At 36.3% G+C, this 27,834-nt stretch overlaps 5 protein-coding genes across 15 annotated transcripts in view; all 5 read left to right on the forward strand.

The window, feature by feature from the left end:
• Positions 1-2,797, forward strand: part of LOC105174173 (nuclear pore complex protein NUP62) — an 8,820-nt gene extending 6,023 nt beyond the window's left edge. Inside the window, 6 exon segments of the mRNA XM_020694945.1 lie at positions 1-90; positions 1,032-1,109; positions 1,462-1,565; positions 1,910-1,997; positions 2,070-2,168; positions 2,392-2,797. The exon segment at positions 1-90 is cut by the window's left edge and continues 4 nt beyond it. Of these exon segments, the coding sequence (XP_020550604.1) occupies positions 1-90; positions 1,032-1,109; positions 1,462-1,565; positions 1,910-1,997; positions 2,070-2,168; positions 2,392-2,484 (552 nt within the window). The 3' untranslated portion in view covers positions 2,485-2,797.
• On the forward strand, positions 4,170-5,540 carry LOC105174178 (beta-D-glucosyl crocetin beta-1,6-glucosyltransferase-like). Its single transcript, XM_011096200.1, has one exon. The coding sequence runs from the start codon at positions 4,170-4,172 to the stop codon at positions 5,538-5,540; it is 1,371 nt and encodes a 456-aa protein (XP_011094502.1).
• LOC105170740 (cell number regulator 6) lies at positions 6,306-8,761 on the forward strand. Of its 4 annotated transcripts, none has more exons than XM_011091661.2 (5): positions 6,306-6,453; positions 6,594-6,708; positions 7,492-7,606; positions 7,823-8,088; positions 8,240-8,761. In XM_011091661.2, exons 2-5 carry the CDS (start codon positions 6,613-6,615, stop codon positions 8,462-8,464), a joined length of 702 nt encoding a protein of 233 aa, XP_011089963.1. In that variant the 5' UTR covers positions 6,306-6,453; positions 6,594-6,612; the 3' UTR covers positions 8,465-8,761. The 4 variants fall into 4 exon arrangements, with proteins under 4 accessions (XP_011089963.1, XP_011089948.1, XP_011089955.1 ...); XM_011091646.2 differs by having other exon boundaries at positions 6,600-6,708; XM_011091653.2 differs by having other exon boundaries at positions 6,440-6,515; positions 6,600-6,708.
• LOC105170770 (elongation factor G-2, mitochondrial) lies at positions 9,073-18,472 on the forward strand. Its single transcript, XM_011091680.2, is given in 20 exon segments — positions 9,073-9,562; positions 10,826-11,047; positions 11,296-11,450; positions 11,505-11,607; positions 12,433-12,504; positions 13,058-13,153; positions 13,242-13,330; positions 13,457-13,523; positions 13,776-13,814; positions 14,044-14,104; positions 14,280-14,389; positions 14,516-14,590; positions 14,697-14,765; positions 14,865-14,986; positions 15,699-15,824; positions 16,907-17,027; positions 17,197-17,297; positions 17,439-17,499; positions 17,866-17,919; positions 18,006-18,472. Coding segments are annotated over 20 exon segments (2,262 nt in total). The 5' UTR covers positions 9,073-9,148; the 3' UTR covers positions 18,111-18,472.
• On the forward strand, positions 20,078-26,459 carry LOC105170780. 8 transcript variants are annotated; one of them, XR_848520.2, is made up of 7 exons: positions 20,078-20,248; positions 20,689-21,096; positions 21,178-21,436; positions 23,460-23,604; positions 23,685-23,738; positions 24,975-25,054; positions 25,355-26,459. XR_848520.2 is itself a non-coding variant. In XM_011091701.2 (7 exons), the coding sequence occupies exons 3-6, from the start codon at positions 21,013-21,015 to the stop codon at positions 23,701-23,703; spliced, it is 507 nt and encodes a 168-aa protein (XP_011090003.1). In that variant the 5' UTR covers positions 20,078-20,248; positions 20,689-20,872; positions 20,977-21,012; the 3' UTR covers positions 23,704-23,738; positions 24,975-25,263. The 8 variants fall into 8 exon arrangements, 5 of the variants coding, with proteins under 5 accessions (XP_011090003.1, XP_011090019.1, XP_011089995.1 ...); XR_848522.2 differs by having other exon boundaries at positions 25,366-26,459; XR_848521.2 differs by having other exon boundaries at positions 25,450-26,459.

The raw sequence follows: 27,834 nt of genomic DNA on the forward strand, positions 1-27,834 counted from the left end.
CGTACTGGGAAGTTTCGGAAACAAGCTAATGCTATTGCTGAGTGGGATCGCAGGATTCTGCAGAATCGAGATATTCTTCTAAAGCTTGAGGTAGTTCAACTCTACCACGACAAAAATGTGTTTTCTATTTTTGCTTTATGGTTTTAAGCAAATACAGAGACCCCCTGATCAAAGAAATCATTCCCTACAAAGAAAATTCAAACTAGTTATGTTTTTTACCATCTTTTCCAAATGAATCTTTTGTTAAGGGGTTAAGTCTTCGATGTTATAGAACAATATTTGATTTCTTTTTTTACAAGAACTTAAATTGTTATTATTAGGTGTGAAATTACTCAGTTTGTAGTGGTCAACCGCACAAAGGGAGCGTTTAGTATGGGGCTGAGGTTTTATTTGGCTGTGCTTTGTTTAATATGTTGTCTCTTAGCTTTTTCTGTATGCTTAGTTCTATTATGTTGTCAGCGGAGATAGAATCATTTTAAGAAGCCGTAGTAAATTATGATTCGCTGAAAATCCAACTGCAAACAATCTTAATTTAGCTCGACCTTAAAGTTGTGCTATAGCTCATCAAGTATGGGTCATGTTTCTCTATCCATCAGAGCCATACCGGTTAGCGGGATGCATATCTCCTGCTTTTTTCTGTTGCACAGACAGCTTCTCCACTCGGATGGCCTGTTAGTAACTTAGTTGACAACAGTTCATCTTTAGTTATTTGGCCATCAGAAAACTAAAGATGTTAATTATGTCTTCTGAAATGCTTTCAGAAAAGGATTTTTTTTCCCTCTGTTCTTTTAGCTAACCAAACTATGTGTTATACGTATGCAAGCTTCTTACATGACGACACGGTGGCTGGAACTGTCAATACTGCCTATATATTTGTTGCCTTTTTATTATGCTATAATATCAAAGTTTGTCCGAGTGAATCAATCTTAAATTTAAAAATCTTATGGAATTTTAGCATTTTCTGAAACTTATTATCGCCATATTTTTGGGTTGGTTCTCATGCGGAATGTGATACTTCAACTTTCTTTCAGAGTGAAGTTGCAAAAGTGGTTGAGACGCAAGGTAGTTTGGAGAGGCAACTGGAGCTGATTGAAACTCATCAAGATGAGGTATTCTAATCTTGTTGGTTTATGTATAACAAGTGCAATTTTGTTTGTTTGAATTTTTTCTTTTATTTTTTTTACTTTCGCGTGTCTGAAAATTTCTGAGCGACAAGAGTTTGTCTCTGATCTCCGGAATATCATTCATGGGTAGATTGGTGACCTTGATCAAGAATTCTTTACATTACAGACCTCCTTCTGTTATCCGGTTAAAACTAGAGAAACATTTAACTGTGATTTCATTATTTTAAACAGTCTTTAGTTGGTTTGAATAAATATTTGGATTGTTGTTTGATGAGTTCATCAATGTGCAAGCTAAGTTTTGTCCTCTCAATGAGCTTTCTTTTGTTGTGTTTGGTAGGTTGACAAGGCATTGCAAAGTATGGAGGAGGAAGCTGAGCGAATATACAGAGAGGAACGAGGACTGCTTCTTGACGACGATGCTGCATCCACAAGAGATGCAATGTGAGCAGAAATTCCTTTTTACTGACTCTTATTTTGTTCTATGGCATGTCTCTCTGTCTGTGTTTCCCAACCCTTCCAGTGTCATTGTACTGAAGAGTGTGACCAGGCCAGCCTTGAGTCTGTTCACTGTTTGACTGGCTGTACTGGCCAGCAGTCTGGGTCTAAAAACACTACGTAGCCCCTAATGATTTACCAAAAGCTGTGGAAATATCATGGGGTAGCTGTTACAATGATCTATCATTTTGTTGTTACCATCTTATGTCCCTATAGCTGTTAGCCGTTAATGGATTTCTGCGACGGTGAAAAGTAAATGCTTCAAGTATTGCTTTGTTTTCTGATTTTAGGTATGAGCAGGCTGAATTGATCGAGCGGGAACTTGAGCAGATGACAGAACATATTAAATCGATTATAAGTACTCTTAATGCCAGTCACGTAAGTGCCTTATTGTGATTTTCTTCTGACAAATAAGATAATTAGTTGATAAAATTATTATTTTTGCATTAGGGTGGAGAGCTTGAGGCAGCCGATGGAATGACTCCATTGGATGTTGTTGTTCGAATCTTAAACAATCAATTGAGCTCATTGATGTGGATTGATGAGAAGGTTAGTTTCTATTACAATTCTTCTTCACTTGCTTTGACATTTCAGGTACATGTTTTTGTGTATGTAGGGGTGGTTCAAATGTTATTGTAATGTGTATGTAGGGGTGCTTCAAATCTTATTGTAAAATATTATGTTGTCTGCGATACTTGTGTAGGTGAAGATGAAGAAGCTAACTGTAACAGTGTTAATGCATTAACCAAAGATCAATTGTTTCCTTTCACAGGCAGAGGAATTCTCTGCACGTATTCAGAAGCTTGCTAGCGAAGGGTCTGCAGCAGATCGAGAATTGACGGGTCCGAAGCTTTGGCTAACCTGAGATGTGGAGTTATGTGTACAAAATTCGAAAGGAATTTGACATTGATAGGGGCGACGAGCTTTCATTTTTTCTGAACAATGAACATGTATTAAATGCCGATTCTAGTGGACAAATAGTATATTTCTGCTGTTTTTAGCTGTGGAGGTATAGATCCTCTCTGGGAGATAATATTGACATCATCCTGTTTTTTCCTTCGATCTGATAATTAGATTTAGATCAAAGGCGACACCCTAATAGAGATGAGCATTCCCAAGATTCCGGCAATTGGTTGGAGTTCTACTTTGTATTGTTATATTGTCGTTCATATGATCAATCTTGTCTTCATCCTCATGTAGTTGTGATCTTGTGTTCATCTTTTATTCCTTTGCAGCTTGGCTAAGAGAATAAACTAAAATTAAGAATAATCCTTGTGCATATTTACTAGTCCAAGTGCCAAAAGGGATTTCCCCACGTTTTTCGTATACTTTAATAAAAAATTTGCTGCAAGTGGGAACACGTCGACTCAAGTAATAAGATATGGGTATCTGGAACCCAATCCGCGATTGCTCAAACCTTTCTCTACCTCTAGTTTTTATCCCCAGAAGACAACTCACATATGTTGCCTGAGAAACTTCAAAACGACCTTAGCAAAACTAGGATTGTGTAAAGCCCAATTTTTATGTGAATCGCATTTACTTAACCACGATACAACATTTCCTCAGTGGTCGTATTCAGTTATTAGCTAACCAATATTGATTCTGTTCTAAATTAAGTAAAGATATTGCTGCCGCACATCCGCATGTTTCTCACACGCATACCTCAACGTGCCAAAAATATATATGTTCTTGAAAATGTGGATAATTCTTTCGCCACTTCCCCAAATTACAGAGTATGAATAATCTTTACAATTGAATCATGAAAAACTGTCCCAAAATGACAGCAAGTTCCCTTAATTATTTTCCATCAACTGAAACGAAATTTCCTCTTCTACTGGTTAGTAGGTGAAGAATATTGCAACTGTAGCATTAATTTTCAGTTGACTTTGTGTAATAAGTGGGGATGGTTTTTACTATGGAAATTTACGTAATCATAGGGTTTTCTTTATATGTTGACGTCAAAATTTATGAATTTCTCGGTCATTAGAAACCTCGTCTGGTTAATTAGTTAATGCCAAGATATGGAGTGAAAGAATAGATAAAGTAAAAATAAGGATTATTTTGTTGTGAGACTTCATACCAACATCATCGATTAAGACTTAGTCATATGATTACTGTTTTAGTAGTTGAATAAAAACTCAAATAAACATAAACTGGTTCTTGTAAGAACTAGTTATTAGCTGTCTAATTCAAGCTACCTAGTTTGCTAAGAAAAAAATTGCTACAACTAAAATCATGAACAGCATAATTAGGAATAGTTTGATTTTTTTTTTCCCCTCTTAGGCTTATGAGCTTAGTTTATATTCTGACAGGATTACGTCTTCTTTATCTATTCTTAACCTTCCATTCACAAAGGAATAACGGCAAAAAAACTGATTCCATCAATAAGGAAAATCATCACATGTTAATTCAAATCTTACCTTAATCTTCCAAGTTCTCAAAAATGGAAATTTTCCTCAAATTCACTATAAATATAATCTTATCCCCCCAATACATCGTACCAAACTCTCAAAAACCAGAACAAGATCAAGAATTCAAACAAAAGTTCCCATGGAGTCTTTAGCCACTGACCAGAAAACAATCCATGTTCTGATGTTCCCGTGGTTGGCTCACGGCCACATTTCGCCATACCTAGAACTAGCCAAAAGGCTCACCAAGAGAGACTTCATCATCCACCTCTGCTCCACCCCAGCAAATTTGAGCTCCATTAAGCATAAAATAGGCGAAAAATTCGCCTTCTCTATCCGTTTAGTTGAAATCCATCTCCCTTCGTTGCCTAACCTCCCCCCTTGCTACCACACCACCAATGGCCTCCCACCGGACCTAATGCCCACCCTGAAACTGGCCTTTGATATGGCAAAACCTAACTTCCTCCGAATCTTGGCTTCTGTCAAGCCCGATTTGCTTATCTATGATTTTCTCCAACCGTGGGCACCGTTGGCTGCTTCCAGGTATAAGATACCGGCTGTGGAGTTCATCACTAGTAGCTCAACCATGACGGCTTACATGTTCCACTTCTTCATGAAGCCCAAGGTTGCTTTCCCATTTGAGACGATTCGTTATCGTGACTATGAGTTGGTCCATCAGGCTAAGTTATTGGCACCGGATGATAGGGTGAGGCGGGAGGCGTTTGAGGGCGTCCGGAGGTCCAACAGGATTGTGTTGATAAAGGGTTTTCGTGAGATTGAGTTGAAGTATAGTGATTATTTATCCACCCTGTTGGGCAAGAAAATCATGCCGGTTGGCCCATTAGTTCAAAACCCTAGCCAAGAGGTTGGTTGTTCGGAGATCATAGAGTGGCTCGACAAAAAGGCGAAGTGTTCCACTGTCTTCGTCTCGTTTGGGAGTGAGTATTTTCTCAAGCAAGAAGAGATGGAGGAGCTTGCTCATGGGTTGGAGCTAAGCAATGTTAACTTCATTTGGGTTGTGAGGTTCCCGAAAGGAAAGAAAATAACCCTAAAAGAGGCTTTGCCACTGGGGTTTCTTGATAGGGTAGGTCAGAGAGGGATGGTCGTAGAAGGATGGGCACCGCAAGCACAAATCTTGGGGCACGAAAGTATCGGTGGTTTTGTGAGTCATTGCGGGTGCAGTTCCATGATGGAGAGCATGAAGTTTGGAGTTCCGATCATTGCCATGCCAATGCACCTCGACCAACCACTCAATGCTAGGCTAGTGGTGGAGATTGGGGTTGGTGATGAGGTGTTGAGGAATAGCTCAGGGAGACTCGAGAAGGAGGAGGTGGCGGCAGTGATTTGTAGAGTCGTGGCCGAGGGAGGGCGAGGAGAGGTTGTCCGGAAGAATGCAAGGGCAATGAGTGAGAAGATGATGGCCAAAGGGGATGAAGAGATTGATGAGGTGGTGAAGGAGCTTGTGATGATTTGCTCCACCAAGAAGAAGAAGCGCAATGGTTTATTCTATTAAGCAATTTGCATGCAAAGAAGCTACATATGTCTCTTGTTTATATGCTCTAATTATTACTAATTTGGTAAGTAGTGTGTTTATTATTTGGGTGTTTTTCTTTGGAAATGTTGAAGTATGATTGATATACCACTGCATAATTTGTGAATTGCAGTTGAGTATGGTTTAATAATACCATTATGTAATTTATGAATTGCATGCAGTTGGATTATTCAATTTACATTTAAATCTATGTTTTGATGGTTATTTATAAATGTCGTAATTTATTATAGTTATAAATATTCGTCGTGATTGTCATTGTTTGGTATTTTATTTCATTTTGATTTCTATATATGATAAGATTTAGAGATAAGAAATATAAAACTATAATTGAATTTAAAGTGACATTTTTTAAAATAGTAAAATTTGTTTAAAATATTATTCTCGAAGAAAATAATATTTTTTTTAGATGAGATGAAAAAATTTCTCGCAAGTCTAATATGATGTGGTGTTTGTCAACTTTAATTCAAAGAGAATTTGAACATTAGGGTATAGGGGAATTTGTATTTTTTATTTCATATGTTAGGGTTTTTTACAATTTAGTCTCATTTTATGAAAAAAGCATAACAAATGAAATTAAATTAAAAAAAATTCCTAACACACTGTAAACATAATAATTTATTAACTATTTTATTAATAAAAAATTACAAAAATTAAATATTGAAAAGTTGGGGGAATACTTACTTAATATGGATAACAAACTCAAAATGTTCGTCGACTTAAAATGTGAAAAGGTGCTTCAAGATTCGGAAGCATCTCGTTTTCAGCAAACTAAGAAATTAAGAAGAAAAAAAATAAAAAAGAACGAAAGAAAAATTCCTCTACATTTCAACCTCTCCGTCGCTCTGCGTTTTTATTCTACAAACGAACTTCCCAGGTTGTGTTTTTATCATAAAATGGCATATCCATGATGTTTGCAATCCGTACATACATAGAGATGTATGTGTTTTCTTGTTGTATACATCTGGAGTGGTTTTTTGTGAATGACGATGAATGTTGATGTGATTTTGTTTTAAGGAACAGGTGATGATCAGAAATGGCGGAGGGGCAATACGTGAAGCTGACCAAGAACCAGAATTCCTCGGAGAACATCACCCCTGGTGAACTTAATCAACCCATTGATGTCCCAGCGGTACGATGATTTCTTCAAAAGGAAAAAAATCGAGTCTTTTTTTTAGATTATACAGAAGGGTTTGCTCTTTTTTTTCATGATTTTTTTCCAATTATATTGTTGTGTGACTCGGATGGATTTAAGGTTTTTGGGTCTACGCATTTATGTTTGGTTTTGTCCTAATTCGGGAAATTGGACCCTTTTTGGCTTCATTCAAGTGTAATTGTATTTATTCTGTGAATGGATCATATGGGGCTAGAGTTTCATAGTGGAAGAGTGTCTTATTCTATTGTATTATGTGTGTATGGGAGTTATTTAAATTTTTTTCACATAATTTATTTCTTGTATGTGCTTAATAGAAATTAATCCTGGTTCTTGGTAAGTGTGCATACCTTGTGGAACAAGATTAATTAGGCAAGGATAGGTATTTGATGATGATGCATTTGTCTCCTCAACGATGTGCTTATGAGGCCATGGATTTGGAGTTTGAACAAATTGATTGGCATGGAAGGTTCTTACTGCAAGTTTTCATGGTTTAGAATGGTCAAAATAATGTCTGGGTTTATGTTACTGTGGATAATTTGATGGCTCAATGATTAGAATTTTCTACAGCAATTGTCTGATGTAGTCTTAATCTTGAAATAGTGATAAGGTTGTTTGGTTTCACAGAATATTTATTCTTAACAGTTATTAAGAGGGCTTCGACGTTGCAGAGCTAATTGGCACGATCTAAGTTTCTGAAATTTAGGATGTAACTAGTTCAATGCAAGTATTAAACTGTGTTGCTGTGATTTCTCTTAACAGCTGAACGGTCCCAGATGTGAAGAATGTGGACAGCCTTTGCCAGCTAGCTACTTGCCCCCGGCTGATGAAGAATGGGCAACTGGGATTTTTGGTTGTGCTGACGATCAAGAGAGTTGTAAGCCTTCATGACCTTCACTTTCATAAAATATCTTTACAATGTTTACAACTAGTTTATGTGTAGTATAATTATACAGACTGGTCATACGATCATTTCTTGAACCACGTACAATTTGTGTCTCCCATATTTGCTTGTCCTTGTGCATGATTCACAACGTGTTTTGGATGAGAAGCACTAACTTTGTATTTTATTGATTATCTCTTTATATTATAGGCTTCATTGGATTGTTTTGCCCGTGTATACTATTCGGGCGCAATGTCGCAAACTTGATCGAAGACATCTCTCAGCAAAATGCGTGTATTGGTCATGCAGTATGCGTTGAAGGTGGCATTGCACTTGCTGCCGCTACAGCAGCATTCCATGGTATAGATCCCGATACAGCATGCCTAATCACCGAGGGCTTGTTGTTTGCCTGGTGGGTCTGTGCAATCTACACCGGCATGGGCCGAAGAGTGTTGCAGAGAAAGTATCATTTGAAGGTGGTGTAATTTCTCTCTTTCTTAGAATTGTAAAGAACCAAAATTATTTTCCCCATCGTTTCATTTACTTCTGCCTGAAGCAAACGATGTACTTATTTCCTATATCAAGATCAAGATTTAACGTCGAGTTTTCTTCTGGCGATGTGGTCAGGATTCACCTTGTGATCCATGCATGGTGCACTGCTGCCTCCACTGGTGTGCCATATGCCAGGAGCACAGAGAGAGGCTGAACCATCTCTCCGAATGCAGCGCATCGTCCCCCACCGCAGTAAATCCCCCACCAGTTCAGGAGATGAATGCTGCTGAGAGGCAAGTGACGGCATCATCTTCTCAGCCGGCAGACGGACATAATAATTTGCAGCTACAGCCTGTCTGAAGAAGTCTTAACTCCTCGTGGTGATCTTAGAATTTTCATTTGCGATGGAGGAAAACTGAGTTTCTTGATTAGCTTAATAAAGAGAAAATGAAAGGTTATGGAGTCTGCATTTTCTGCTAGTTTGATATTGTTTTTGTAGTCTGCTTTTTAGCTGAATTACATATATAGCCTGTTAAAAGCATACATTGTTAATTTTGATTTTGCTTTTGGTGTTTAATGTGGCTGCTACGGTATTCCAAGGCAAAAAATGATGCATGAAGAATCTGGCTTATCATTCTTGTATTTGCTTTATCTTCTTGGGAGTTTAATTTGAAGAAATTTGTCTTCTCGTCAAATGTATTTATGGTATTAAATATGTTAATTTTGAGACTATTTTGAAATTGGGTAAAACAAAGAATTAAAAGCATGGAACCCCATAAAAGTGTAATTCGCCCGAACTGAAATCCGCTTTATTAACAGGAGATTATTGTTTAGAAGGGAGTATTAGTATTATGGTGGATAAATAATAAATTACCGGAAAAAAGAAAAAAGGAAAAGGAAAGAAAAGTGAAACTGTTAATTCTCAGCTTTTACTTTTAACTTTGACTATCCAAATCCTCCAATTAATGAAAAACCCACTCAGAAACATTTGCCTTCGTCATTCAGTTTCCGCTGGGCAGGGTTTTGCCAGAAACCCTCAACAAAATGGCAGCACGCTCGGCCCGATCCTCTACCACGCGCCGCCTCCTCTATTCCTTCTACAGCGCATCCCTCGACCCCGCGCCCCAAACATCTACCGCCGCCTTGCTTACTGGAAACTTTCACCTTCGGTATTTCTCCGCCGGCAGTGCCGCCGCAGCGCGGCTTAGGGATGAGAAGGAGGCATGGTGGAAGGAGTCGCTGCAGAAGCTCCGTAATATCGGTATTTCGGCTCACATAGATTCGGGTAAAACGACGCTCACAGAGCGCGTGTTATATTATACGGGTCGGATCCACGAGATTCATGAGGTCCGAGGGAAGGATGGGGTCGGGGCGAAAATGGATTCCATGGATTTAGAGCGAGAGAAAGGGATTACTATACAATCTGCTGCCACGTACTGTAACTGGAAGGATTATCAGGTTTTTCTTAAATCAAATTCAGTTTAGTTGCGAGCATACATGTTGATTTTTTGAGACAACAGTCATCTTTTGCTCTCAGCGTTTTAGGTTTTCTCCTATAGCACACAGTTTTGTCACTCATCTATAGTCAATTGATACTTGGTTTCAATTGAGATGTTAAGCTGAGAGTTCGCTAGTTGAAGCACTATGAACTGTTTGTGTGCGTTTCTGGTGGTGGATGAGTTACTATATCAATATTGATGTGAAACTTTTAGCTTAAGTAGTCACATCTGTTGTCTTCCAGAGCCATGTTATGTTGATCAATCTATTGGTCGGAGTCTTGGAAAACATTGCATGAAGTAGCAGTGTTCTGCAGATTCTTTTTTTATCTTTTTAGCTCGTTTATCGCCCAAAATATAAGAGTATCTGAAAACTATGCTGTGAAGGTTGGTCTGCTTGACCTACTATTGATGGCAGGTTTTTGGATGACTATGTGCGATGCTGGTGCTGGTAAGGTTGGTTAGCTACAAAGTGGTGAATGAATGACATTAAATTCTTTTATATTTTTCTTCTGGCAAGTAGGTGTGGAGTTGAAAAAAGATCAATGATCGAAGAGGTGGCCAGACAAGAAGAAGTCTCTCTCTTCTTTTTATTTTATAGGTTTTGATTGGTCTTTAGTTGATGAAAAGTCTGGTTGTGAAGGATCCCATCAGCTGCTTTGGGTAATTATGTCTGTGAATTGATTCTTCTCGATAAATTAATAAATTATAAAAACGGAGATTTCCACTACTAGTGAGGTGTGTAGCACACATTGTTTTGGGGTTTGCCTTCTTGTGCAGTGAGGATGACTCCAGTGATGCCAAAAAAGTAGCACCTCATTCAGTGGTAAATGGACCACTTTGTTTGGTCATACTTATATCTGCAAGAAGAAAAATCAAAAGGGAAACAAGGAACTAGCTCTGCTTTGAGGAGCTAGTCTTACCTTAAGCTGGTTATAAAGGAAAGGCAAGAGACTGGTGGTTTAATAAAAAGAATCGTACTGGTGACTTTGGCTAGAGAAAACATAATTTTCATCAACTTTTTATTTAGTACTCCATTAGTTCAAGAAGTGCACAACAAGATGAAGTGGGAGAAGGAGCAAGGATAAACTAGGAGTGTTTAGATTTCTAAGCGTTATGAACAAGTTGCCCAAATATTCTGCCTGTAATATGATGGTGAGATGGTCAGGTGAACAAGGGCATGCTAGTTCTTACCTCTCATTGACTTTCTTGTTTCCTGTTGCAGGTGAACATAATTGACACCCCAGGTCATGTCGATTTCACTATAGAAGTTGAGAGAGCTTTACGTGTACTTGATGGCGCGATTCTTGTCCTGTGTAGTGTTGGTGGTGTGCAGAGTCAGTCAATCACTGTTGACAGGCAAATGAGAAGATATGAGGTTCCAAGGCTTGCATTTATTAACAAGCTTGATCGGATGGGGGCTGATCCATGGAAAGTTATGAATCAGGTTTGTTTGGAAATTTTCAGTTCTTTCTTCTGGCATTCTTCATATTAATTAATGATGATGCTTATTTCTATCTGATTGGCATTCAGTACCCCATGTTGTTCGTGTGATGATGTTAACATTTAAGTTAGGCTTCAGGATTTCCTTCTTGTCATCTATTGAAGTTACCAAGTAAAACTCCAGAATAACTCCTTGCAGTTTAAGCATATGACAGCACCAAACTGAATCATCCTTTCTGTCCCTCCCTACAGGCGAGATCCAAGCTTCGACACCATAGTGCTGCTGTGCAGATTCCAATTGGTTTGGAGGATGACTTCAAGGGTCTTGTTGACCTCGTCAACATGAAAGCTTATTATTTTCATGGGTCCAGTGGGTATGTTTACTAACTTCAGATCTGATGCATATAGTTCATTGCCTTTCCGCATTATTGTAATTCATTTTTCCTTTTGCAGTGAAAAAGTATTGAAAAGCGGCGTGAGCTGGTTGAAGTAGTTTCAGAGGTTGATGATAAGCTTGCGGAAGCATTTCTTAGTGATGAACCTATATCATCTGCTGATCTTGAGGTAATGCAATGATAATCAATCTACATTATTATTTCCAACAAAGACGTAAAAAATTTACTCAAGTTGCTCACTTCTTAGTTTTGACAAAGATTTTATATCTCGAAAGTTGCTACATCTCTCTGGTATTAGGCGCAGCATTCTTCTGAATAAAAAGCTTTAGAGTGTCAAGTTTGATCAAATTTAGGGAAAATGATGGTTTCTCCTTCAATATGAAAGTGTTCAATTTATTGCTTGGGTATGGCTAATCTTTTTGTTTGGTTACAACCCTTTTTCTTCTTCAGTTACGAACACAATTAAGTTGGTTTAATCCATCTCGAACTAGAACATCCAACAACTGATTAATTTCTTGATTTTCTCTGTGAGTTCGTCGCTGCCAGCCACATCTGATGTTTTTCTTATTGCAATCTCAGTAGAAGCTAGAATATAGTTCCGCTTTCTGATAACTTCATCTCCTAATACTCTATCCTTTTTCTTTTTATATTTCTTTTTTTGGGGGAGTTGTTGCCCTGAAATGGATGCCATTTTGTGTAATGATTACGACAACCTTATTAATCAGATTTTTGCATGTTTTTAAGTAGAATTAAATTCTTTAAGTCAATTGTTATGGTTTACTATGAACTCAGAAGTATGAGAAACTTGGATCTATTCTGGGGCTGTGGTGGATGGACAGTTTTCTATTGAGAACCGCTGATTGTTTATCATGGATGTACTGGATAGTGACCTCTCTTTTGACCTTATGGGCTTTCTGATGCAATATTCCTTTTATATCTATCTAATGTAAGGACCAATACCATATACTTCATTTAATATCCTTTTGTTCCACAGGAGGCAATCCGGAGAGCTACCATTGCACGGAAATTTGTGCCCGTGTTCATGGGTAGTGCTTTCAAGAATAAGGTTGAACTTTTCATATTTGGTGTAATGATGCTATTCATGTCTACTCTGAACACTTTTGTTGGAATTCTTGCTTAGTTATGCTCATGTTTGCTCTGCCTAAACTGACTGGTGCATGATTGAATTAACATACGTCATCTGTCCGCTAAGCAGATTATCTTGAATGGTTAGATGGATTCAATAACAAATATAGGGATTATTAAATCAGTCTGAGTAAATTGGGCTACTTCCATATTCCTCTAATGCAACATGCTCAGCCGTTGTTTCTTTCAAGATGAAACAGAAATGAGAAAAGGAGTAGATAATGGCAAACTTTTCAAATATGGTGAAGAGCCATAAAAATTTCATTAATCACTCTCTAGCATGAAGTCAGCTTACAACTTTCATATTCAAAATGATGCCCCCCACCCATAAAAAAAAGAGCCATTTACAAAAAAGAAAAAAATTTAGTTGTGAAAGATGACTTTGTGAATTTTTTGTTGTTGCCCAATTCTAGTCTTGAACACATTTTTCCTTATTGTGGAGAGTTTATATCTTGATGGCATTGTGGTTGCAGGGTGTTCAACCACTTCTTGATGGTGTACTTAGCTACTTGCCTTGCCCAACTGAAGTTAGTAACTACGCTCTTGATCAATCCAAGAATGAGGAAAAGGTGTGCATTTTGATTTGTTAAATTTTGTACCAAAATTTTCGGGCTATCAATCTAGCAACTATATTTTGTTGCTTTTTAACTGTTGCAGGTTACTTTATCTGGAAGTCCAGATGGTCCTCTTGTTGCCTTAGCTTTCAAATTGGAAGAAGGGCGATTTGGTCAGTTGACATATCTGAGGTATCAAGACTTAATTCTATCAACTGTTTGTTTTTTTAATCATCTTGCCTTGCGAGGGGCGTCAGCATGTAGCCTCGTTTCTAGTGATGAAAATTAATATATTGCCTGACTTATTTCTTTTTCCAGAATCTACGAAGGTGTCATTAAGAAGGGTGATTTTATTGTTAATGTAAACACAGGCAAGAAGGTTAAGGTAAGCTTTTTATCAGATAAGCCATTGCAGATTGTCAAGTTCGTAATGTACTGTCTATATGAAGGAGAATCAGACACTGCCTGCTATATTCTAAACTGGCTTCATGAAGCTGGTGTTCTTCTATTTTTGTGAAATTAGTTATTAAGTTCGTAGTTCAGTTTAGAAGATGTCTGCGACAGGATGTGTGTGAACTAAGCAATTTAGGCTGTTTTTGAGTTGCTGTCATCTGATTTCAATTTTGACTGTCTTCAGGTTCCTCGATTGGTTCGGATGCATTCAAACGAAATGGAGGTTAGAAATCCCTTCGGATGTGGTAGTATATTATGGTTGTGAATGAGGTTTCTGGATTTCTCTGAAAGCACGGACTTGATTCGACGAAGTTCTAAATTCCTGCATGCTTATGCTTCTGAGAAAGAAATAGTTGGTCCATATTTGGTGCTTTCATATTTTACTCTTATGGCATAAAATTCCCTTTCTTATTTTTCTAATGCATTTTTCTCTTTGCTTTTTCTCTCCACAGGACATTCAACAAGCTCATGCTGGGCAAATAGTTGCTGTATTTGGTGTTGATTGTGCTTCAGGTATTAAAGCAAGCACACAAGCTTTTTCAGTGTTTGATTTTAGTTAGTAGGGCCCTAGGCCTAGTTTAGTGTTTCTTAGGAAGTTGAAGTTCCATCATTTCCATTGCTAAATTGCAATATTTTTTTTTTTTGCGTCTAATTTTTAATTTTACATGCTTCTGCTCTGTGTTACCAGGGGATACATTTACCGATGGGTCAGTTAGATACACCATGACCTCTATGAGTGTGCCTGAGCCAGTTATGTCATTAGCTATATCAGCAGTTTCTAAAGATTCTGGAGGCAATGTGAGTGGTTGAATAGCCTTCTTTTGTTTTGTTTTGGGTGGGATGAGTTTGACTTCAGTGAGATGATCATAAACTTTTGTGTCGTCACTTCTTAAATACATAGACTGATGTGTATTTGATTGGCAGTTTTCAAAAGCTTTGAATCGTTTTCAGAAAGAGGATCCAACTTTCCGTGTTGGTTTAGATCCGGAAAGTGGCCAGGTATGACTTTCTGGTATTTGTTTGTTGTATGAGCTACACCCTTCCTTTGTTGAATGTATATTTAGGAAACATCTTCATGTTTACATTGCAATGGTTTCATGAGCAGACGATTATCTCTGGAATGGGAGAACTTCATTTGGACATATATGTTGAGCGCATGCGGAGGGAGTACAAGGTGTTGCCTTTTGTTGATTGTAGTACCGTGTTTAGCCTATTACAAAAAAACCTATTACCATTTTCATGACGACTCTTGTCTTTGTTTGGCATTGTTAAGGTTGATGCCACTGTTGGAAAACCTCGTGTCAATTTCAGAGAGACTATTACTCAGCGTGCTGAATTCGACTATCTACATAAGAAGCAGAGTGGAGGACAAGGTCAATATGGAAGGGTTATTGGGTAAGTTTACAGTTGGCCATCTGTTAGCTTGGCATGTTTAACTTGTTTTTTCCTCCATGGTTCTAGTGATTCTTATGCTACTGTATTGGCCCGATCGTTTTGTCTGTCAAATGTTATCTTGTTGAGTTCGATGAATCACCATCAGCCCCTTGCAACTTAGCAACTGTCGTGACCTTAGTTTGCTTCCTATGGTTGTGATGAGATGTGAATTAACACATATAGCTTCAATAGATCTGTCATATAATTCATTTTTCATTGAAACCCTATTATTGTCTTGGTATTTCTTGTTAGTGCTCTCTGATGTAATTCTCGGCTCATCCTTGGAAGCTTTATGTTTTAGATTTCTATGTTTAAATGCCAAGTTGTCGAGTTATGATTGTCTTTTGTGTTGCAATTCACCTGTGTGTTAAAAATCTAATTGTGTCAGAGACGGATGTTTCCGCATATTGGTTCAGATATCATGCTTGATTTGTCAGACAATCCAACCATGTTTTCTTAGGATTTGTATTTGAATGTCAATTGAAGCATCCTCTCTTGTGTGTTGGAAAATGAGTTATTCACAAGCTATGTTTTCCCTTGCACTTTTAGTCAAAGAACACGTACACATGCACACACAACTTGGAAAGAGTTGGACTAGACAATTAGGAGCGGGTGATATTATCCGCTTTTTGCTCATTAAGCAAACTTAACATCATTTTTCTTCTTCTGACAGGTATGTCGAACCCCTTCCACCAGGCTCAGGAACTAAGTTTGAATTCGACAACATGCTTGTAGGACAAGCTATACCTCCAAATTTTGTCCCAGCCATTGAGAAGGGCTTTAAAGAAGCTGTCAACTCGTAAGTGCTGAATTTCCATTTCTACATATGTAACTTTCAAAGTTGACAGCTATGTCAACAGTATCTCTGTTTGGATCTTATGGTATTGTTTTCTTTCTTTTTGTGGCTACTGCAATAGCTACTTAATGATCATTTATGAGAAATATGATCTTACTAACAGAGAATACCTGGTTCTGATTGGTTTCAAGTCTGAACTTTTTTATAGAGCGAACCGAGTTATAAAGTAGTATAAACTACTTATGCTATGCATCCATAAGACCATAACTTGTCCAATTACGCATTAATAAATGTCAGTTATATTTTGTATTATATATTCCCCCGATCTCATATTTAAGGATCGCATTTCTTTTTCTGGCAATTCCAAAGATAAGGCTTCATTGGCTAACTGAGAATTCCTTTTCCCAAACTACCCTCTCAATGAAGTAATGATGTGATGTTACTAACTGTCCACTACTTTTGAGGACAATATTTTGTAATTACGAAAACCTCTTTTTTGACTTAAACCTTAAACTTGTGTTTTGACTCAAATGGGACTCGTCATTATGGGACAGAGGGAATACTGTTTTTGAACCTTCGCTACAGAAGAATCCCTCCCATTTCAATGGCATCAGCAAAGCAAAATCACAAGTTCTGGTGCTTGGTTTAGTTTCAATACAAGGAAAGAAGATATGATTTTCATTTGAGGATTGTTCCAGATTCATCTTTGAACTATTCTCTCTTGTTCTTTGGGTTTTCTGAAATGATTGTTTTCTTTCTTTAAGAAGATGCAGTCTCCCTGGGTGCATTGAAGTTTGTAAGGTTTGTTTTGCTGCAAATTCTATATTTTGGTTGGGTAGCTTAGTTTTCTGTGCACATGTCCAAAAGAATATCCTCAGAAAGGGGATGGTTAATCTTCTCTAGTGTGTATATCGTTTGCTATGATTCATACATCAGTTTAGACAACTTTCATGACTGAATACCATGTAAAACCCTTTTGGCTTGTGTGTTCATTTGGCTCTAGGTCGGAACACGTGTATGTTAGTTCATTGTGCTGTTTTTGCTGTTCTTATGAATCTGAACATGGGATATATTCATGTGTGAAGGGGTTCTCTCATCGGCCATCCTGTTGAAAATGTCCGTATTGTTTTGACTGATGGTGCATCCCATGCTGTGGATTCAAGTGAACTTGCTTTTAAGTTGGCCGCTATATATGCCTTCAGACAGGTGCTTATGTCACGAAGCAAAGTCTACAAAGCTGTTATTTTCTTTACTTTTCTTTTGCTGTGAATTCAATTGCTTATTTGGAGCCTCCTGCAATGGTTTCCTGTGTTTTCTTGGATTCTACAAATTGCTTTGTCCTCCTTTTTAATATTATTTCTATTTTATGATGCAGTGCTATACAGCTGCAAAACCTGTTATATTGGAGCCTGTGATGTTGGTGGAATTGAAGTTCCCAACAGAATTTCAGGGCTCTGTCACTGGTGATATTAATAAGTTAGTAAACCTGCACCCTTCTCTTTCTTTGTTTTGAGTGTGATCTAATTCTGTTGGCTTTACGGGGCTTGAGGACCTGCTCTTGAAAGGTGATATGGGTAGGGAAAATGTGGGCTGACTTGATCTACTCCTGATATGCAGGAGAAAAGGCATGATCGTCGGGAATGACCAGGAAGGAGATGATTGTGTAATAACTGCACATGTATGTTGAAATTCTTATGCTCAGGATACTTGTTTGGGTTATTAACTGTTTGTTCTGAACATCACATTTTTCTAGGTTAACTGGATTTTAAAAATATAGAAAAAGCTGTCGAGCTTGGTTTCTAATATGCCTACTACATTGAATGGTTTTAACTTCTCTTTTGCAACTTCTTTCTATGCAGATTCTTTTTCATACCTCACATTCATTTCCCTTATTGTGGTCTTGCTGGACCATGTTAGGATTTCATTTTCCTTTCTTTTCTCCAAAACCAGTTGAATGGTTTTGAAAGAATAATGTCAAACTTTATATTTAGATTCTTCTATTTTTTGTTTGGTGCTAACATGAATCATTACGTCTACTTTCCAGGTACCTCTCAACAACATGTTTGGCTACTCAACAGCCCTTCGCTCCATGACACAGGTGAAATAATCGACTAGTGTCTTTAGGCTTCCAAACCACTGAGTAAATTCAATTACATACGTTTGAGGTAACCTTACTTTCTGCAGGGAAAAGGTGAATTCACAATGGAATATTTAGAGCATTCACAAGTTTCTCAGGATGTGCAGACACAACTGGTGAATACTTATAAGGCCACAAAATCATCAGATTAACCAGTCTGCATTTGAAGCATCAGACGGATATTTATCTTAGGATGAGTTAGATATATAAGTTCTTCACCTAGTTAGGCTCATAGCTCATTTATTCAAGCCGATGAAGTTCTCATTCAATTTTGGAAAACAAACATTTGGAATAAGACATACAGGTTGTATTCACTCGCAAATGATCCAAACCTTTTGTGACTTAGCTCTGAAGAGCTTTGTATGATAGGCAGAAAAACATATATAGTTGCGCTCATTTTGCCAATGTTCATTCTGTGGCAAATTGATCATTACAACAGTGGTGGTTGTGTGATTTTTGTTGTTTATCAGTGAGCAGCATTTAGGCTCTTGTAATCAAGTAGCATTCATGGGCATCTTATGATATAACAATATACAGAGAGACTTCATACAAGACAATGAAGTCCTAGAGAATGGTATACCTCAGCATATTGTGATATTTGTAAAATGTGATGAAGTTTGCATAACTTGGGGTTGTTCTAAGGTAGTTTTGCAAGGTTTATTAAAATGATGTTGGGGTTTGCAAAATTTGATTTTTGTATAACGGAATGTAATAGAATAAGAGAAGTTGCAAACAATCGTAAATTTGACCTGCTAATCAGAATTGAAGTCACTGACTGGCCACAATCATATGATGTTTAAATTGAGGGAATGTACAGCTTCTTGTCAGAGTTTACAATTGAACTTGATAAAAATGAGAAACAAAAGATCATTGTAAGTTCACCAAGGATTCTACGGGGGCCCGAGGAGGCTGAATGGGCTGAACTGGGGAGTTGGTGGTCTTGCCTGGTCGTCTATTTTCAGCCCAAATCAGGCCGAAGACGTGTACCAATTTTTATGAAGTTGCTGATATATCAAAGCCGCCAAGGATAAGGGTTGTGAGTTCGGGTAACCGTTGGAAAATTGATCGAATCGAAATTTTGGTTTGATTTTTGATTTTCTATTTTTAAATTCAGTTTGAACGGTTGGGTTTTTTTCGTAGGTTCGGTTACCGAATCGATTTTTTTACAAAGTAACTATTGAAATTATATAAATTAGTTAAAATTAGAAATAAGAAAGAAAATATGTAATGTGAGAATTGAGAGTCTGGCCGGATAGTTACAGTTTTGATCCTTATATATTATTATTAAATTGTTTTTAATTTTTAAACATATTAAAATTTTATTTTAGTACTTCAACTTTTAAAATATTAATAGTTTTGATCTTTAAATTTAATTAATGACGATTTTACTTTTTTAAAGAAAATATATAGTTTAATTATTTTTTTCGTGTGCTCATATTTAGGCCCAACATATTTTTGAATACAAAATTAAGCCTCCATAAATCATACCTTTCTTTGACCATTTGGGTATTTCAAGTCCTCGGTATTCCTGGATAATGTGTTTGGAAGAATGTCTGTAAAATCAAGGATTTGAAATACTCCGAGAACAAGGCGGTTAAAGAAAGGTATTATTAGAAGAATTATACATTTAACTATGATCAATTGTTATGGTTAATAACAAAAAGTTGTATCAAATAATTATGTACTACACCATGTAATGGTTTTTTGTTGTGATTTTTGTGAAGGTGGCTAAAACATTTGATATGGTAAACCATGACTCTTAGTCATGGCAAATAATTTTTTTATGGTGAAAAAAATAATTTTTTGTATTAGTTTTGTTTAACTAGAGTTAGTAGTAGTAATTTATCATAGTTTTTAGCCATATTCATTAATATTGTAGTCAATAGTAATTTTTTTTTCTAATGTATGAATTTATGGAGGCTTAATATTATTTTCAAAATCATGTTGAGCCTGATAATGAGCATGGGAAAAGATAGTTGCATTATATATATATTTTTTTTGAATGGATAAAATGGTTATTAATTAGATCTAAGAATCGAAATTATAAATATTTCAAAAATTTAATGATTAAAATAGAATTTTAAAATATTTAAGGATTAAAAACGAATCAGTGTAAATAGACGAGGACGAAAACTGTATTATCCCGAGTCTGACTATTGAAATCATTTGAGAACTCTCTCTCTCTCGCGCGCGCGGTAGTGAGAAAAATTGCAGAAGTCCATCTTCAGTCTTCACGACCACGAATCCATCGGCACGCGGCACACCTTCTCTCCGACTCCACCATTAAGAGGTGATTTTTATTCTTTGTAGATTTGTTTTACAGTTTGTAGAAGAAATTTGATGAGCAAGTTTTACTTTCAAGGTCTTAGATGAAACGCCTAATTAATTTTTTTTTTGACTTTCTTTGGTTGTGCTTGGGCATTGGTTGGATTTTTGTGTCACTGTTGTTGTGTGTAGTTGGGAATGACAAATGATGTATTGTGCTATTGTTATATGAATTGGAGATGGAGTTTGCATTTGTATTGTGTATTGAAGAGAAAGAAATTTAGCAAACCAGTCTTTTAGCAGCATTATTGAGAGCCGGAAAACAAGTAGTAGACAGACATCTTTGTTAAGATTTAAATTGGGAAATATTAAAATTATTTATATAATTTTAAAAAAAATCGATTTTTTCGATTTTTTGAACTGAAAAAACTGAATCAAAATCGGTTTTGGTTCGATTAACCGAAGTGAACAGGCCCAAGGGAGCCAACGGTGGACGACAAGGGGACTCCACTTTGAATTTTCCGGTGGTATGCTCACGGATGTCTGAGAATGTTTTTGTGAAATTTGTTTAAAGAAAGAACAAAGAACCTTAATCTGTGCCGTCAGTCCAGCAGCAACAGCAGCGTTCTTCTTTCTTCCATCTCCTCACATAGTGTCTTCTCTCTCTTCTTCCTTTTTGCTTCTATCAAAGAGAAAGTTCTGCCTGTCATTTTTTTATCTGTTTTTCTCAATTGTAATTATCAATAATGTTAGATCTTAACATTACTTTATACTATCAATCGGGACGGAATGGATGAGAGTATGAAGCAATTCCAGCAGGGACTGATCGAGGTTGAAATTGAAGCGGAAAATCTTTTATTAGCACGCCATGAGGTAATTGCAACTAATATTGGATGTTTCACTGCAGATGCCGTTATTCAGAATATCGTGATTATTAAATACTTGTGACTGCAGTTGGTTGAAATTGATAGAGTGAGGAATGGCAACAGGGAAGCTTTAACAGCCCTAAGAAAGAGGGCTAAAACAACAAATACCAGTGTCCCTTCCCCATTCGAGTCAATAATGAGGGATGTTGATACAAGGCCACTGGTGAAAGAGGTCTGTGCAACCTGTGGTGATCATGACTCAAGGGAGAAGACGTTGTTGATGTTTCCTGGAACTGATGTCTTTGCTGCTATACCATTTCATGCTGCTCATACCATTTTAGAGAAAGGTAATGCGTCTCCTTTTCCAGAATGTGATTTTTATATGATAACATTTTAAAATTGCAAAATGGAGTAGGATCTCACTTTAGGCTTTTCAGAGTTTGGATATATTATCTATATCAGATGGATAATGAATTGCGGTGATCAGCCTTGTCAATTAAGTTTTTAAGAATGTACATTAACATCTGGCTGGAAAATTCAGATGAAATTTGCTGATCGAGAGGTACATGAAGTACGAAATATCAAAATTAAGCTGCTAGAAGGAATGATGGATTAATACAAACATATGGCGGTGGCCTTAGACTGTAAATTGATAAAGATTCATAAATCACTTGGTGAATCCCAATGTTATATGGCGAATAATGAGTAATCAATTGGAACGAGAAAGCTTTGCTTTACTTATTCTTATTTGATTATGAACTTCATTGTGGTAGTATTTGTTGGCTTACTTCTAGATAAGAATCAAAGTGTGCTGCACACAGCTGCTGGAAGCTGTGATTCTCAATAGTGTCACTCTGCACGGTATGTTTTGACTCCATCACCTGAAAACCTCAAACGGAAATTGTGTATATCAGCCTTGGTTTACGCGTATGCAGGCACCAGTCAAGAGAAAAGGCCCAAGTAAAAATCAATAAGTAGAACTATATTGCACTTTGATCTACAGAAAAGTCTCTGTCATATATACATAATTATTGACAATCATGAAGTTTCTAGTAGCAGAAAAAGAACATTGTGGTCTTGATAATTTTGTTTGGTTTAATACAGGTTGCCCATTTGACTATACTTTAAGTTGCATTAAGACCCTTGAACTAATTAACGTATCATTTACCCCTTTGAACTAAATATTTGGATGAGTACTATATACATATATATTTCATGCGCAAAGGGTTTTAATATTTTGCACCCAAAATTCAACTTAAAACCTTTCTTTAATAAAAATAATATACTTCTGTAATAGAAAATTAAGAAGTAGTTAGTTACTTAAGTATAAATTTTAAAGACTAAACATTAATGTAATGTGGGTACAAAATACACCAAAAATTTAATGTACAAAATTATTCTTAAATTTCTTATTTTTGGATTAAGTTATTAACTAATATAGTCTAAGTAGACTTTTTTATATGAAGATAGAGTACATCTCTGTTTTCCAGATAAATGTTTTAAAAAAAAATGAACAAAAGTATATTTATTCATTTTTCCAAAAATATCTAGGATTTGATTGGATATACTTTTTGGCATTTTTCTGAAATAATCTTAAGTGAATAAAGATATAATTATCCATTTCTTTGAGCTCAAAGTTGTTTGTCAGTTACTGACTTTGTTTCTGATTCAATAATTGTATTATTTTTTCGTGTTTGGTACTTGTTTTACATCTATAAACCAGTTTATCACTTTAATTTTAATTTGAATTGTTCAAGTTATTCATCTTTTTTTCCATATTGTAATTAACAATATCTTTACCTTCTAGCTAGAATTATTTTTATTATCAGCCAGTCTTATGGTTTGATGAACAAAACTCATGTGTTCTTCTTGCACAGACTTGTGTCATTGACGAACAAAGGGAAGAAAAGTAGGTCTATTTTACAATCATTTTTCCACAGATGCAAAATATGAAGAATCTTGAACCTTGTCCCATATGAGGAACACTGATTACACAGGATATACCAGTTTCGGTTTCTGTTTTCTGCATATTATTACAGCTGCTATAACATGTTTCCATCTTTTTTTTTTCGCATCTCCCTTTGGTTTTGGAGGTACAAAATTGTATGCCCAAGTATGGGATGGATGCAACTTAGTACATCCTATTATTCATAATCGATTAGTTCCCTGATGTCATTCAGGAGAGTGCATCTAGCCTTGTATGATGTGGCTAATGTTATCCTTTTTCACATTATGGATGATGAGTTTTTGGAATATCTGCACTCTTTTTTCAGGCAACATATGATTATCTTCTTATTTTCTTGCATTGATTTCATCCCTAGGTGGGATCTAGTCCTTTCTTTCTTAAAGATGGTATTATGTATACTGTAGATCAAGCACGCCTTGATTTTGATTCTAAGAAACTCCAAAGCTATGTGAAAGAGAAGTCCTTTTCGATATCAGAAAAAGGTGTTCTTGCCGACAAGATCAGTCCTGGTGTGCTAAGATCTCTTGTGACCTTAACTGACAAAGCAAAGTAAGTTAGCGCTGTAGTTTTATTTCTTTTCTTAATGCGAATTAGATTGAATTCATCTCGTGGTGCTTGATTTCATTCAGGACTGAGGAGAAAGATTGATCATGGCAGTAGGGATTTAAATTGTTACCGACAGGGTATGTTCATATGATTTTAACACACTTGTTCTCATTTGGACTTATGTGTTTTTGTTTCTTCATAGGGAGTAATTTTGCAAACAACTATTAGTGGGTGCTGGTAGTATTCTAAAGTTTTGTGCTATTATCTTCACTCAACTTTCAACAACTATGTATACATTGAATGTAAATGCCATGTCTAACTTAAAGCCTGTGTTCTATATTAGTATTCAGCAATCACACTTTTCAGCTACATATTCTTTTGTTGTGTGGTGTTACTGTATGCTGTTTTTATCATTCGCTGCTCTTTTGTCTAATCTTGCGTTTGATATTAGTAGGGTAGCAAAAGAAAAATGAAAGAGAAAGGTTAATATAAAAGTATGTTATTCATTGTCTTGATTGAATTGTAAAAGGCTAAACGTGATGAGGAGAATGACCTGTTCTAGGAAATGAATGGAAATAGAAACTTCGTTTTCGTTCAATTTCATCTTATTTGCTCTCTTCCAAAGTCTATTGGTAAAAAAAGAATATATAGATATCTGTTTTGCTTCTCCTTTTCCCAAGCCTAACCAAGCATGACTTTGGGCTCACATTGGTCATGAAGTTTTCTGAACTCCCTGTTCCCATCGTAATACCAAAATTCCCAGTGTCCTATCACATTCCCAGGTTCGTGGTTAGGTTTAAAGGAATTTTGTTTGTCATGTTCCTCTCTTCGTCAAACCACTTTGTCCTTGCTTTTACCAAGGAAACGATAGAAGATAATTGAGGAATTTCCAACTTAGCAATTGAAAGATATTGCTTTGCTTCGTTTTTTAGGCATGGTCCATTCCTGGAACAATTGTATCCTGCCTATTGACAAATAAGCTTCCCAAATCCCAACTGCTTCCTATACTCTCCAGCATTCTTGTCACACTACACTGAGATGGAAACTCACAGTAGTAGGGCACTCAAGGCATGTTGGCTCCACAAACATCGATTCGAGTTTCATTAAGGAGGAATTTTGTCAAATTTTCTGGGTAGTTCTTTCATTATCTCGTTTTCTTTTAGCTTTTCAACTCTTTTATTTTCTTATATCATGAGGACCAACCTCTTCTCATGTGGGATGCCAACTGGTCCCCTCTATCCAGTCCCCGGGAACATTAGAAGACAATGTTCTCCATTTTTGTCTGTGGAAGCAATTGCATAACAGTATGTCTGATGAGCCTTTGATATGAGAAAAGGAAAAAGACGTGACTAAATTGTTTGTTTCAATGACAGAGGTCTGAAATTCCGGCTGAATGAAGAAGAAAGACAGCGACTAAAGAAGCTACCTACTAATGATGAGAGCTGCTGTCAAGGTTAGCTTCCATCAATCAAGCACAAACTTGTCGGGGTAAAGGAGATATATTTAGTGTCGTCTTAATTATGATAGAAGGGTACTTTTGGCTGAACTGTAAGATGAATATTACTGGCATCATACGCTATTACAACTTGATAAGGCACCTTATCTCATATAATAACATTGGGATTGCAAGGAAATCAATCACTTCTGTCATTTTCTTGAACTTATGGTTTTTCTTTAATTAATGCTTTACACTTTATTCGAGTCATATGCTTATCGCGAAGTATCATATAGAATTTCCATCTCTTGTATTTAGAGGAATTACAGGTTTAGATGGCTGCAGTTAATTTTTTCATGCCAAGGAGTGTCATGATTTGTGATGCGTACGCACCGGCACTCTTGAATGGACAGGTTGGCTGAAAAATTCAGAAGGACGAAAATATTGATACACATGATATGATAAGAAACAGAGGAGAAGACAAGCTTCTGGGTCCCATAAGTAGTTCCACTCATATTCTCGCATTTTGTATTATGCTTTTGAGACAAAGCCTTGAAATTTCTTCAATACCTTATATCATCTTTCCGAAGGGTTACTATTTGGACATAGATTGTCTTAGAAGACAGTGTGTGTGAACAGACATAAAGCTTAATTACACTTTGAATATCAAGAATCACTTATTCTTGTACTGTGCATTGATTGGACGACATGGATTGTGATTAGTTGTGAGGATCAGTGATCGAAAGATATGGGACACTGAGGAAAATGAGATGTGATAAGTTTTAATCAGTTGTAAGCAATAGAGATAAAAAGATGTGGACCATTAAGGTAAGTAGGATGTCACCAGCTCTGATTAAATATGGACCATTTAGGAGAATGAGATGACACGAGTTTTGATTAGTTGTGAGCATCATAGATCGAATAATGTGAACCGTTGAGAGAACTAGGGTGTCAGTGCGGCGGACATGATTCTTATTAGGAGGCATGTATATATGATTGATCACAATTGGAAAGTTGGGGGGGCAGTGTCCTGATTGATCCACAAACCAAAATCAATGTATTGTACCTGCTTTATGGCTGTCATTATTTTCATGATTAAGGTTGTGAGATGTTGACAATGCAGTAAGGAAAAGTAGTTGTTGCTTAAGCAAATATCTCTATTATTGATAACATCTCACTATCCTGGAATTAATGAAGACGGAGGATGCATGGCACTTGCACTAAGCAAATTTGCTACTGTTGTCTGGTAGGAGTTTTGTGTTTACTATGGTTTCAGAATTTTAAGGTTAATTGGACAAAAGGGCAAACAGTGGGACACAGGGAAAAACAAAACAAAAAAAAAAAAAAAAAGTTGGCAGTTTGCACAGTGCTAAAAACTGCTCGAAGTCATGGTAATTTAGGAATTGTTTGTAATATCTTTTGTTTTTGTGGTAGGACAAGTTGTAAAATAAATTGAAAGTTAAGTAATAGTAATGAAAGTCGGGGGTGCTTGAAAACAAAAGTGAAAAGTGAAAAAAAAGTTGAAATTGGAATAGGCTGATTGGAAAAACAACTTAATATTTATATTTAACTAATAATACAGAAATTGGTCTCAACTAAGTTAAGATATGCATCGTCTCTGATTCTTATTCAGTCACAGAAAAAATGAAAGTAGGAAAGTCATTAAGAAAGAATTCAAAAATAGAAAAAATACGTTTGATGTACAACTTCATATATTTCTTCTCTTTCTTTTGAAATTCGTGATTACAGATCAAGGTCCGAACTTCCCTAGTCTATTAAGTCTGAAGTACATAAGACCTAGTCCAAAAGGATCATGACCTGTGTGGAAAAAAAACATTAGGATTTGATCTTGGAAATAGATGAGTATATGGCTACCTTAAGGAGACCAAAACCCATCCCAAGGTTCCTTATACTGTTTCAGTCCATACTCTTTATCAAACTTTTACTTGTATCTCATATTTTACTCTCTCTCTCTCTCTCTCTCTATATATATATATATATATATATATGTGCGCTAATTTGTGTATAAATATACATGTTTCCAGTCTTTGAATGAATTGATTTGGGTAGGAGAATGTTATTGGAATAATTGGATTGAAGAGGAATACGATGTATATGCAGTAGGTAGGGTAGTTCTGAATGGACTTGGTCAAAACTGGAATAAATTAATTGAAATGGAGTAAATTTTTGTAGTTTCTGTAAGGTAGAGTTAATGTGCAATAAATTATTGGTGAAGGTGAAGGTGGTCTTTACATTACATGTGTCGGAGGACTCACCTGCTGCAATGTATAACTGGACTAGACTTGGGAAAACGACTGGAATTAAACAACAAAATGGCCTAACAAGTTAAATTGTCCAGAATTATTATTTGTTTTATTTTTTTACAAGAAATGTGAAAAGGAAAAAAATTGCCTTAAATTAGAGGGTAGCCCGTAGCAGTGGTGACTAAGACTTCTCAGAAGAATTGCATGTGGGCATAGTTTATTTGCAAATTGCATTGAATATAATATATATATATATATATATATATTTTTTTGATGTTGTGTAGTAAAAGGGTAATAATTGAACAAGTGTTGGCACCATGATTGTGCTCAAACTATAAACATGTGCAATAAGTTGCTTTCAACTGACATTTCTTCAGAACTCCCTTATGGTTTGTTGTGTCTTTTGTTTTTATTTGTGAATGTTCATTTTCAATAAATAGTAGTGCCTACAGAAATGAAGCCAAATTTCCTTCTTCCCTTTTCTCATTGTGGTTAATTCAATTTGTTTTAACTCCCTTCAAAAGAAAAAAAGAA

Source organism: Sesamum indicum, linkage group LG1, assembly GCF_000512975.1.
Source record: "Sesamum indicum cultivar Zhongzhi No. 13 linkage group LG1, S_indicum_v1.0, whole genome shotgun sequence".
NCBI lineage: Eukaryota > Viridiplantae > Streptophyta > Magnoliopsida > Lamiales > Pedaliaceae > Sesamum > Sesamum indicum.

Bases quoted from the DNA above. Each gene is read 5' to 3' on its own strand.
- LOC105174178 (XM_011096200.1), top strand. From the start codon at position 4,170: ATGGAGTCTTTAGCCACTGACCAGAAAACAATCCATGTTCTGATGTTC.
- LOC105170740 (XM_011091661.2), top strand. From the start codon at position 6,613: ATGGCGGAGGGGCAATACGTGAAGCTGACCAAGAACCAGAATTCCTCG. The intron at 7,607-7,822 runs GTAAGCCTTCAT...TTTATATTATAG, and splicing joins TGCTGACGATCAAGAGAGTT to GCTTCATTGGATTGTTTTGC. The intron at 8,089-8,239 runs GTGGTGTAATTT...CGATGTGGTCAG, and splicing joins AGAGAAAGTATCATTTGAAG to GATTCACCTTGTGATCCATG.
- LOC105170780 (XM_011091693.2), top strand. From the start codon at position 21,013: ATGGATGAGAGTATGAAGCAATTCCAGCAGGGACTGATCGAGGTTGAA. The intron at 21,097-21,177 runs GTAATTGCAACT...TTGTGACTGCAG, and splicing joins TTTTATTAGCACGCCATGAG to TTGGTTGAAATTGATAGAGT. The intron at 21,437-23,459 runs GTAATGCGTCTC...TGTATACTGTAG, and splicing joins TCATACCATTTTAGAGAAAG to ATCAAGCACGCCTTGATTTT.